Raw genomic sequence first — 12,366 nt, forward strand, 5'->3', positions numbered from 1 at the left:
GTTTGTATATTTTATATCTGTAAGTAAACTTTGGTGTGAAGTTTACGTGTTTTCCTGTTGTTTCTGGAAAGTTTTCCTGCTTCTGGAAAGTGAACATTTTTCCAGAAGCAGGATTGTCAAGGTTTTTGGTTACTAACTTTCTTTTAGGCTGAATGTCTCTATATGTGCGGGTCTATATTTGTGGGTCTATATGTGCGGGTCTATATGCGCGGGTCTATATGCCAGGTCTATATGCGCGGGTCTATATGCACGGGTCTATATGCACAGGTCTATATGCGCGGGTCTATATGCGCGGGTCTATATGCGCGGGTCTATATGTATGGGTCTATATGTACGGGTCTATATGTACGGGTCTATATGTACGGGTCTATATGTACGGGTCTATATGTACGGGTCTATATGTGCGGGTCTATATGTGCGGGTCTATATGTGCGGGTCTATATGCGCGGGTCTATATGCGCGGGTCTATATGCGCGGGTCTATATGTGCGGGTCTATATGTATGGGTCTATATGTATGGGTCTATATGTGCGGGTCTATATGTGCGGGTCTATATGCGCGGGTCTATATGTGTGGGTCTATATGTGCGGGTCTATATTTGTGGGTCTATATTTGCGGGTCTATATGTGCGAGTCTATATGCGCGGGTCTATATGCGCGGGTCTATATGCGCGGGTCTATATGTATGGGTCTATATGTATGGGTCTATATGTGCGGGTCTATATGTGCGGGTCTATATGCGCGGGTCTATATGTGCGGGTCTATATTTGTGGGTCTATATGTGCGGGTCTATATGTGCGAGTCTATATGCGCGGGTCTATATGCGCGGGTCTATATGCGCGGGTCTATATTTGTGGGTCTATATGTGCGGGTCTATATTTGTGGGTCTATATGTGCGGGTCTATATGCGCGGGTCTATATGCGCGGGTCTATATTTGTGGGTCTATATGTGCGGGTCTATATTTGTGGGTCTATATGTGCGGGTCTATATTTGTGGGTCTATATGTGCGGGTCTTTATTTGCGGGTCTATATGTGCGGGTCTTTAATTGCGGTTCTATATGCGCGGGTCTACAGGTGCTGGTCATAAAATTAGAATATCATGAAAAAGTAGATTGATTTCAGTAATTCCATTTAAAAAGTGAAACTTGTATATTATATTCATACATTACATACAAACTCATATATTTCAGATGTTTATTTTGTTTAATTTTGATGATTACAAATGACAACAAATGAAAATCTCAAATTCATCATATCAGAAAATTAGAATATTGTGAAAAGGTTCAAAATTGATGGCCCCTGGTGCCACACTCTAATCAGCTAATTAACTCAAACCACCTGCAAAAGCCTTTAAATGGTCTTTCAGTCTAGTTCTATAGGCTACACAATAATGGGGAAGACTGCTGACTTGACAGTTGTCCAAAAGACGACCATCGACACCTTGCACAAGGAGGGCAAGACACAAAAGGTCATCGCTAAAGAGGCTGGCTGTTCACAGAGCTCAGTGTCCAAGCACATTAATAGAGAGGCGAAGGGAAGGAAAAGATGTGGTCGAAAAAAGTGTACAAGCAAGAGAGATAACCGCACCCTGGAGAGGATTGTGAAACAAAACCCATTCAAAAATGTGGGGGAGATTCACAAAGAGTGGACTGCAGCTGGAGTGAGTGCTTCAAGAACCACCACACACAGACGTATGAAAGACATGGGTTTCTGCTGTCGCATTCCTTGTGTCAAGCCACTCTTGAACCACAGACAGCGTCAGAAGCGTCTAAAGAGAAACAGGACTGGACTGCTGGTGAGTGGTCCAAAGTCATGTTCTCTGATGAAAGTAAATTTTGCATTTCCTTTGGAAATCAAGGTCCCAGAGTCTGGAGGAAAAGAAGAGAGGCACTTCATCCACGTTGCTTGAAGTCCAGTGTAAAGTTTCCACAGTCAGTGATGGTTTGGGGTGCCATGTCATCTGCTGGTGTTGGTCCATTGTGTTTTCTGAGGTCCAGGGTCAACGCAGCCACATACCAGGAAGTTTTAGAGCACTTCATGCTTCCTGCAGCTGACCAACTTTTTGGAGATGCAGATTTCATTTTCCAACAGGACTTGGCACCTGCACACAGTGCCAAAGCTACCAGTACCTGGTTGAAGGACCATGGTATCCCTGTTCTTAATTGGCCAGCAAACTCTCCTGACCTTAACCCCATAGAAAATCTATGGGGTATTGTGAAGAAGAAGATGCAATACACCAGACCCAACAATTCAGAAGAGCTAAAAGCCACTATTAGAGCAACCTGGGCTATCATAACACCTGAGCAGTGCCACAGACTGATCGACTCCATGCCACGCCGCATTGCTGCAGTAATACAGGCCAAAGGAGGCCCAACTAAATACTGAGTGCTGTACATGCTCATACTTTTCATGTTCATACTTTTCAGTTGGCCAACATTTCTATAAATCCTTTGTTTTTATTGGTCTTCAGTAATATTCTAATTTTCTGATATGATGAATTTGGGATTTTCATTTGTTGTCATTTGTAATCATCAAAATTAAACAAAATAAACATCTGAAATATATGAGTTTGTATGTAATGTATGAATATAATATACAAGTTTCACTTTTTAAATGGAATCACTGAAATCAATCTACTTTTTCATGATATTCTAATTTTATGACCAGCACCTGTATATGCGCGGGTCTATATGTGCGGGTCAGATTGGATGAATGGTGTGTATAAGAGAAAAACATTAGGAGAAGTTTTGGTTAAAATATGAAATAATACACCTGTTGTTTAATCAGGGATAAAATCTCTCCTGAAAGGGACTTGTTGTGCCTCGCTGTCATTAAAATGTTCTATTTTAGAAACATTGCAACTGATAATTAAATCATTGCTGAAGTTTGTGTTGTTTTTGTCTTCAGGTGCCGTCAGTGTATGAAAGCTGGATGTCAGTGGAGAGATAACCGCTGTTCCTGGTCCAGTAAACTTGCTCAGGATGTAATCATCAATTTGTCTGTTTTTGTTGAGTATTGAGTTCATCTTGTTTACTGCAATGGCCACCAGAATATGTCTTATTTAAATATCTAGTAAAATGCCTTAAACAACATGAAAGATTACTAGAATAAAAAGTTTTGTAGTTTCAGTTTATTGATTTAAAAATCTTTTTTTACAGGAACATGTTTGCATGAAGATGGAGGCTGTGATGAACATTTCTGTAAGTCTGAACCTGACTTTTTTTCACACACTGTTCTTCTCCCCACTCTCATTAATAAGACCTGGAGACACACTTCTCCAGCTGAGAACTATGCTACTCAAACTTGAAGGAGCTATTCTTCATTGATATCACATCAACACCGCTGCAAATTGCCACAGAATATACTGTACATCTTAGCCAGAGTGAAGCAGCGGAACATTCATTCTATCTATCTTTTTTGATGTGATACTTTAAAATGTACATCGGAAAAAGCTGATGGAAACGCATCCATTGAAAGCTCTACCAATCATGCAACCTCTGAATACAAAGGTGGTGAAAAATAAGCATGAAAATAAAGTTGTCTAAAACTATTAGCTTGATAATGTGCATAAGGAAGTCAGAAAAAAAGACAAAAGATATTAAAAACACAAAACATCTAAATGCAGATGAAACAGAAAAGGATCAAAAACAATTTAGGATTGAGTAGCTGATCGACTAGATGTATCTGGGACAGGCTGACAGTATAAGTATAGGTTTTTTTTTTAGGCCCCTGCTTTAATTATATTCATTATGGAAACACTAATGAGAAAATAATCCAATATAAACATCCTTTGTGTTTTCCTGTCAGGTACCAGACATCACCTCCATTACACCTCATGTTGTGTCTCTGTATGGGAAAAACCATGCTGTACTGTCAGGGCATCACCTCAGCAATGTGATTGGAGTGAGAATCCAGACAGACATCAACTGTCATTCACAGGAGTAAGTCACTCTACAGAAGATTAAAGCCATTTATGGCATCATAGTGCAATAATGCATTTATATAACTTCATATTTACTGATATACCTCTTTCTGTATGATTTCCCTTTTTTATGGCTCCATAACTACCTATAGAAAAGATCTGATTGGAAAATTCCGTAATAATTCAAAAAATATCCACTGGACTTGGTTTTCAAGATTTGAAGACGTTTCGCCACCTCTCCAGGAAGCTTTCTCAATTCAAATGTCTTAAAATCTTGAAAACCAAGTCCAGTGGATATTTTTTGAATTTTTATGGAATGACTATGACCTGGATGACTGAGAACCTTCATCAGCATCTGATTGGAAAACTAAGTTTGTCGAGTTGATGTCAGTTTGAGCATTTAAGAATGTTTTCTTACACATAATGTATACGTTCATATAAAATAAATAAAAACGAAACTAAATTTAACTAAAGTTAACAGTAATGTTTTAATTTGAAATAAAATGCGTAAAAATAGTGATTAGTTTAGATAATCTCTATCTTTCCTTCTAATTTCTATGAGCTGGTTTCAGTTTTAGTCTCATGCTCACTTTCTGTGTGTTTTACATCTTCTCTGATTAGATCTCCTGTGTGGAACAACACTGATGTCTCGTTGACCTTCCACCTTCCACCCACCGAAACCAGAAATGTGGTTGAGGTGTGTGTTCTTCTTCCAGATGGTAGCTGCCACGGAAGTGCTGCAGTCACTTATCAGTCTTCACCAGTCTGCACTGACATCGTACCACAGAGCAGCTGGAGAAGGTATTTAAACATTCTGGCAAAAAGTCTTAGTTTGCTAAAGTATAATTTGCTAAAAAAATAACCAGATAGACTTGAGACACTATAATCCAGCTAGACACAATGACTCCAGACAAGGCATTACTTAGAACTTGACCCAGGATACATGGAAAGGGGGATGGGTGTCTATGGAATGGGAAAGTTGAAGACAAACGGTGACTTGGATATGGGCTGACAAAACAAGCTGCCAAATTAAATTTCCCTTGGCATAAGGGGAGGTCTTCTGTAGACTGCCACCTGGTAGTCAAATGCATGGCTATGTTGACGATTTTATGGTTTTCTTGGCTTTTCTCCAAGTACTTTTGCACCTCAGAGACGCTGCGTGGGCTGAGGGGACCTTAGCCTCTCTTCTGAGGACCTCTATCAGAGACAATGTCACATGGGAGACAGAAAACCTTGTTAGCATGAATCTTACCCATTTCTGTGGCTGAAGGTACCTTTATGAGACGAACCAGATGAGCCACTTTGGATAATCTGTTAATAATTGTATTACTGTGAAACCGGAGGAAGGCAAGCCTGTGATATGGTCTATGGGGGTGTGGGTTATGAAATGAATTGCACTGAATAGGTAATCAGAGTTAATTTAAAACCGATTTTAGCTGGAGAGCAACTATATAAGTTAGTCGAAATGCATCATGCTATTTCTAAAACATAACAGCCAACCATCTGCAGCTCAGGGTTGCTTTTTCAGCTGAGCAATGTCTATGTTCCTATGTGGAGTTAGAGTAGCTTAGATAATCACATATTATTCAAATTTAATGTACAAATGCAGCAACAATGGCTTGCATGTGGATATGAGCTAGAACTCAGTGCTTCACATAACTTCAAAGTTGTGAAAAAAAAATGGTGTTGAGAGCTTTCACAAATAGTTGTGAAGCACCCCCACTTCCTGAGAAAACTATAAGACTAGTATTTTTATCAGCAGGGAACATATTTGAGGAAGAACAAAACTGAATGCTTTGTAGCATAATCTTTTCTGGCAGGTCTCTGCAAGTCTGCATGTCACAGTGTTGCAACCTTTACAGCTCGTATTTTGACACATTCCTTCATGCAGATCTTATCTAGAATAGTAAAGTTTCTGCGCTTTCGCTGGGCTCAATGCAGTTGACCGATATTATCAGTTTTACCCAGAGAGCCATGCTGTCTTTGCAACTGTTTGCATTCCACCCACTGTTGTTGCAGATATTGTGTGGGATGCCATCAGTTTAGTTGTTGCAAAGCTCAAAATACATCAGCCAAATGCAATAACTGGCTGTTTGAATTACTCCACATTCTCTCCTACTCTTTCATCTCTTTAATGCTATGTTTAGACTGCAAAGCAGAAGCACCAGAAGCAGCTGGTTTAGATGCAAAATCAATGGTTGACATGCATCAAGGTGCAGCAAAAGGTCCTGCAACACATTTTGAGCAGCAGGAGCAGCAGGAGCAGCACCTCAGCAGCTGCTGAAGTTGGGAAAATGTAACTTTAGCTGCTGGACATGCTTTGTGGCAATCACCTTAATCATCTGATCCTGAAGGGCAACAAAACAAGGAGATGATTAGAGATTTCAGAAGAAACAGGAACAAGTTGAATCCTGTTAACATCCTGGGAGAAGAAGAGGAGGAGGAGTAGAAATCCCTTGATGTTCACCTGGAAAACAACCTGGACTGGAGACACAACTGGGAAGCCGTCTGCAAGAAGGGACAGAGCAGACTGGACTTCTAGAGGAAGCCTAGGTCCTTCAGAGGCTGCAGATCTTCTATCAGTCTGATATGGAGAGTCTAATCTCTTCCTCCATCATCATCATCATCAGCTAATGACTGAAAGAAGCTCAACCAGCTAATAAAGAAGGTCGGCTCTGTTCTAGGAACTCCTCTAGAACCTCTGGAGATGAAGAAGAAGATGATGGACAGCAGTGAGCATCCTCTTCATCAGACTGTTAGACACCAGCAGATGGTCTTCAGTCAGAGGCTTCTGCAGATCCACTGCAGACAGACCTCTACAGGAGATCCTTCCTGCCTGCAACATCAACACATACAAAAACTGGTTTAAAAAATAACATGAGTTACTGGAATAGTTACTTTCAGTTTGGGATTATTAAAGTATTTTTTAATTGAATTCTAAGGATGCTTACTTTTTTTTACTTCTGTCTGCAAATTGTGTTTGTCTTCTGAATCTAGAGTCTCAACTAAATGTCATTATGCTTTTAAGATGACAATACATATTGTTCCCTCCAGTGGGAAGAGGAAAGTCCGGCTCATTGGGACCAGCCTGGATTTTGTGGAGGGATTGATTCAGAGCCACGTCCAACAGCAGGTGTTTCTGCCCAGGAACAGCAGCTTCCAGGTAGCTCCACAGACAAATTAAATGATAATGGCAACATTATTTATAATACCAATATATTTTACGGACAACTTTTTAATTACAAGGCACAACTTGTTATTTGAAACAATTGTTTTAGCAAAACCAGGAAGGAAAAAACAACACACATTTTAAAGCTACAGTGTGTAATAATTACAGGGATATACAGTCAGAAATGTAATATATTATACATAACTATGTTATTTATCATCATCTACGAGCTCAGCCTCTTAACCTTAATATTTGCGTTGCCTTAGAATTCGTTATTTATAATTACATAGGAGCGGGTCTCGCAGCCATGGAGGCAGAGATCTTTGCGCTACGGCAGCGCAGAGCCAACAAACTAGCGATTGCGAGATCGCCAAAACGTCACAACGATGTAGAAAAAATAACGGGTATATTTATTATCTTAAGTCTACATGAAATCTATACCCTACACAGACTAATGAAATACTATCTGTAAAATTATCTATGTAAACAAACCTCATCACTTGAGAAGGTAGGTGATGCGGACGTCGTGGAAGACATTTTGTGCCGTAACGCTCGCCGTACTGTTGGGGGGGAGAAGCGGTGGGGGGGGGATGTTCATGTTGCTGCGGTCTGCAGTCTGACCGCTAGATGTCGCTAAAAGTTACACACTGTAGCTTTAAAAAGAAATTTTAAAAAGAAATATATGTAAAAAATAAAAAACAAAAACAAATTTAAGAGAAGGTAGTAATTCAAAAAATCTAAATGAAGGCTTCTATATTGAGTATGAACTCAGTATAGAGTTTTGTTTTCTCTGCATAAAAGTAAAATGATCATTTTATTTCTCGCATATGAGGCCAAGAGGGAACGGTTAAAGAATAAATGAAAGGTGGCCTAACATTGAGTCCTGGGGAACACCAGCAGAAACAATAACTCTGGTCAAACTATGGATTTCAATAAAAAAAACAAAAAAAAAAACGTTAATTTAATCCGGCTCTATTGTGCTATACTGTTTTATTTTTTTGTGCTTCATCAAACTCTGAATATTCTTTTACCTTTTTTCTCCAGATTCTCACTTTTGAAAGCCGTGCAGCAGAAAACGCGCAGACTAGCAGCAGCGCCATATTCATGAAGGTTGCCAATCAAACGCTGCCCTGTTTGCTGAAACTAACCTACCATCCTGATCCCAACTTTACAGGCTTCACGACCAAGAGAATCGGAAATGACACCCGCATTATTATTCACGTAAGGTTTTTAATATATCCTTTTTTTAAAGGATACATTTTTTCATAAAAGGTGCCATTTTGCATCTGTTTTTTTTTCAGAAAAGTTGTGATAAACTAGAGATGTCAGCAGCAGAGGTGTTAGTGTGGGGCATTCAGGACACAAAGCAACTTCCCTGCATCTTGGAAGTCGAGGAAAACAGTAATAAAACAGACTTTATCTGTGAAATCAGAGGAGTTCAGAATACTAACATTAAGCAGATAAAGGGTAAATTTTAATGCTTTTTTCATAATTTAGGATCTTTTTTTACACATCTTTGGGTTATTAATTTAAATAATTTTGTTGTTGATTTGTTTAGTTAATTTTTAGAGCTAATGTTTATTTAGACTTTTCCAGAATTTATTTTTTTCATGTTTGTGCATTTTTTTATATTTAGTTTTCTAATTATTCATGTGTTCACTTTTATCAGACTATTCTCACTTAGATTATCTCCTTATTCTCTTTATTCACTTTCATCTTGTCCCATTTTACATTTATCCAGACCCCGGCCACCAGTTTCACACTAGTCAGTTATTTTTGTTTTCACCTTTGTCACTTTCTTATTTAGTTCATATTGTTTGTGACGTCATGACCTTTACCTCACAGTAGCTCTGTTGAATTTAGCTTTATAAATCTCTATGAATATAATGTTTCAGATTAAAAATGGTGACACAACAGTGTTGATGCAGCCTCTGTCTTCATTGCATGAAGGCCTTTTGATTCTGCATTTCCTTCTCAAAGGCTCTATTCTTACTGGTAAGTTTTCTAAAGCTCTCTAAGCTTAATAGACAACTTTTCCAAAAACACTTTTCTCTATGTGTCAAAGTGATTAAAATACCATCAAGGACGGATTTTTTTCTCCATGTTATTAACCCTTTCATGCATAGTGGTCACTACAGTGGACAGTTATTAAATGGTTGTTTTCTCTTAAATGAACATGTTTTAATGTCACATTTGCACATATGTTACTACAGTGGACGCTAATGTATCATCCTGCCACTTGTCAAACTGCCACCTACTCCTCAGCCTTTGCAAGTGACTTTTTTTTCCTCAAAAAAAACAAAATGGCTGACAGAGGAGCACATGGGTTGTGAGGGAGAGGAATATCTGCTCATTCCTTCTATTCTAGGCGATCCTTGCAGGTAAAAAAAAATATGGGGCCATCAAGTAACAATAGTTTTCTTTAAAACAAAACAAAACAAGGTTATATCAGTTGCACAAATGCGCATTGTCCACCCAAGTGGACATGTTACCAACTCCCTAAAGAAAGTATATTTTTAAAAAAAATTTATGAAAATGTTTTTTTCATTCATAAAGAGTAATAAAAACACTTGGTAAAAAAATCATAACATATACTATCGTAATTCATGCATGAAAGGGTTAATAAAGTTTAATTTTTTCCAACCCTTATTTTCTTTCAGTGATGGTGGTTCTCTATGTGCAGCAAAAGAGGAACCAGTCCTTTCTTTAGCGACTGAGTCGCTCCCCATAAATATGCCAGGATTCTCTGCAGCGTCGTGAAGAGAGAAACAATAATTTATATCCTGTGATTAGAAATCCATCACCCGTTAGACTAAATGAGACATTTAAAATTAGAGAACATGACAGAAATCTATGGACTGGAAACTAATTCAGGAGTGAAGAGACATTTCTATTGGTCTGCATAAACATTTATTAGCAGCTAATTTTTATTGGTCAGGAGCAAATGTTTTAGGATTCGACGCTTTCTGGACTCTTTGGTTCTGTTTAAGTTCTGCTTTATTTGATGTTAACCTGTGTTTGTAAAAATTTTGATCATTTTTGAAGCCATAGTTTTACTCTCCCTTTCACTTTCTCTTTTCAGCATTTTTGGTATTATTTAGTCTTTGCTCTAATTTTAGTTGTACTCAGTTTTATTTCCTTTAGCTTTAAGTTCTTTCCTAGTTACAGACAGATCCTATTTTCCCTGGTTTTTCTTTACTGCCCCCTGGTGTCCCGTTTCTTTCCTCTTTGCACCTTTCTATTTGCTCCTGTCCACACCTGCTCCCTATTACCCCTTGCTCACACTGGCTCCGGTGCGGTTACCGAGCCGATGGAGACCGCAACTCCCGCACACCCCCCCTCACACCGCCCTTTTGACTACGGTGCGGTGCGGCTCTGCGGCTCCGGTAACAGGTCTGGAGATTTAACAGAAGTTCACTTGAGTTCACGTAACTTCACGCGATAACACGGCCCAATTAAGGATATTTGCGAGAGCTTGTTGCGGAAGGCTCCGGCACGCCGCAAGGATAGCTTTCTTGCGGAATTTTCTGCAGCGCCGGAGTGTCTCGGTAACCGCAGCCGGACAGCTCAGCAGCCGGTGAGAGAGGTTTACGTCTTTTTAATGACTTGGAATCACTGCGGCGCCGCACCCACCGCACCGCAACGGTAAGACCGGAGTCGGTGTGAGCCTGGGGTTAAGCTAATTAGCCCATGCATTGTTTGTTTCTCCCATATAAACACCTCCTGTGCAGTTCCTCTGTGCTGGATTCTCTTCATTTTGTACACATGTTCCTCCTGAGTGTCTCCTAGTTTTGGTTTCTAAATTCCCCGCCTGTTCAGTCTGGATTAATGCTTCTGTTGCCAGAAACCTCACTATTAAACCTACAAGAGAGAAACCATCTCTGCTTCTGTCTCTGCATCCACCGAACTTTATAGACTGTGTGGTTTGAAATGCAGAGAATGTAATCTGTGAAACTCAGTCTGAAAAACAGTAATAACAAAAAAAGAATGAATTAAAAAAGTATAAATTTAATTTGATAAAAAATGAACAATTTGGATTTGAAAAATTTACATTTGTAAAAGTTGAAAACAAATACTTGATTAAATTATTACTTGAAACAATAATGGAACAAATTTCACTCCATACACACCAAGGCAGTCCTGGCCACATAGTTTCATCAACATCACAGCAAATGTCTCCTCTAATGGAGGCTCTGCAGGACTCTGCTGTGATGTCATCACATGCTGCATCCATGGTTGCTAGCAGTCCATTTAGGTATGAGCATGGCGGTTAAATACGTTCCAATTTCAGGGTAGAAAAACTCTCCGATTTAATAATCGGGAGTAGAGAGAGGGATATTCCATCAGCTTCCAATTATGTAATGCAGGCATCCCCAAAGTCGGTCCTGGAAGGCCGCTGTCCTGCAGGTTTTAGAGGTTTCCCTTTACCAGCACAGCTGATTTCCATTGATAGCTGATTATCAGGTGTTTGCCAAACTGCAGTCATCAGAATCATGAGCTAAATGCAGAGAAACCTTTAAAACCTGCAGGTCATAGAGGACCGACTTTGGGGATGCCTGATTTAATGCATAGTACTGCCAAACAACATCTGAGTGGTGAAAATTCAAATGCAAACAACGGGATACATGTTCAGGTGATCAAAGTTGCCCTCTCATTCTGACTACAGGTTCAATGTCACTTTGTATGTAATGATTCAAGCAATAAAGCAATTACTATTAGGTTTATAGAGAATGACTGTACAGCATTCAGAGGTATTCTTAGTTTTGATCAGAGATGGGAAGTAACGAAGTACAAATACTTTGTTACTGTACTCAAGTAGATTTTTCTGATATTTTTACCTTACTTTACTACTTATTTTTATGGCGACTTTTTACTTCTACTCCTTACATTTTAAAAATTGGCTCGTTACTTTAGTTTTGAATCATTTCAATGGAGTTACCGTTATTATTTTTCACGTCATCAATACCAAATTTGATCTAATTGGATGGGAATCTACGTTGCATTTGACGCACCACTACAAGATGAATCAACAGATTCGGCGGTATTCATTGGCGGCAAATCATTGCAGCTTGGTGGCGGTGGCGTTAGCATAGTATGGACGACGAGATGATTGAAAATGAACACAACGGAGATCTAGTCCTATTGGCAGACATCCATTTAAAATGTAGGCAACGGCATGAAAAAAGTGGTTTCTACTTTTACTTTTATACTTTAAGTAAATTTACAAGCCTGTACTTTGTTACTTTTACTTGAGTAAAGAAGTTTAATCAGTACTT

The 12,366-nt window shown here is 39.2% G+C and overlaps 1 protein-coding gene across 1 annotated transcript in view; it reads left to right on the plus strand.

The window, feature by feature from the left end:
* The window catches only part of LOC119793248 (plexin-C1-like), a 40,193-nt gene extending 29,838 nt beyond the window's left edge, over positions 1 to 10,355 (plus strand). The window contains exons 8-16 of the mRNA XM_038300324.1: positions 2,907 to 2,982; positions 3,158 to 3,199; positions 3,807 to 3,940; positions 4,543 to 4,722; positions 6,976 to 7,084; positions 8,135 to 8,311; positions 8,392 to 8,556; positions 8,986 to 9,085; positions 9,751 to 10,355. Of these exons, the coding sequence (XP_038156252.1) occupies positions 2,907 to 2,982; positions 3,158 to 3,199; positions 3,807 to 3,940; positions 4,543 to 4,722; positions 6,976 to 7,084; positions 8,135 to 8,311; positions 8,392 to 8,556; positions 8,986 to 9,085; positions 9,751 to 9,800 (1,033 nt within the window). The 3' untranslated portion in view covers positions 9,801 to 10,355. The remainder of the gene's footprint in view (positions 1 to 2,906; positions 2,983 to 3,157; positions 3,200 to 3,806; positions 3,941 to 4,542; positions 4,723 to 6,975; positions 7,085 to 8,134; positions 8,312 to 8,391; positions 8,557 to 8,985; positions 9,086 to 9,750) is intronic.
* The last annotated feature ends 2,011 nt before the right edge of the window (positions 10,356 to 12,366 follow it).

The sequence above is a fragment of the Cyprinodon tularosa genome, unplaced genomic scaffold (assembly GCF_016077235.1).
Source record: "Cyprinodon tularosa strain WSP-4 unplaced genomic scaffold, ASM1607723v1 ctg447, whole genome shotgun sequence".
Classification (NCBI taxonomy): Eukaryota; Metazoa; Chordata; class Actinopteri; order Cyprinodontiformes; family Cyprinodontidae; genus Cyprinodon; species Cyprinodon tularosa.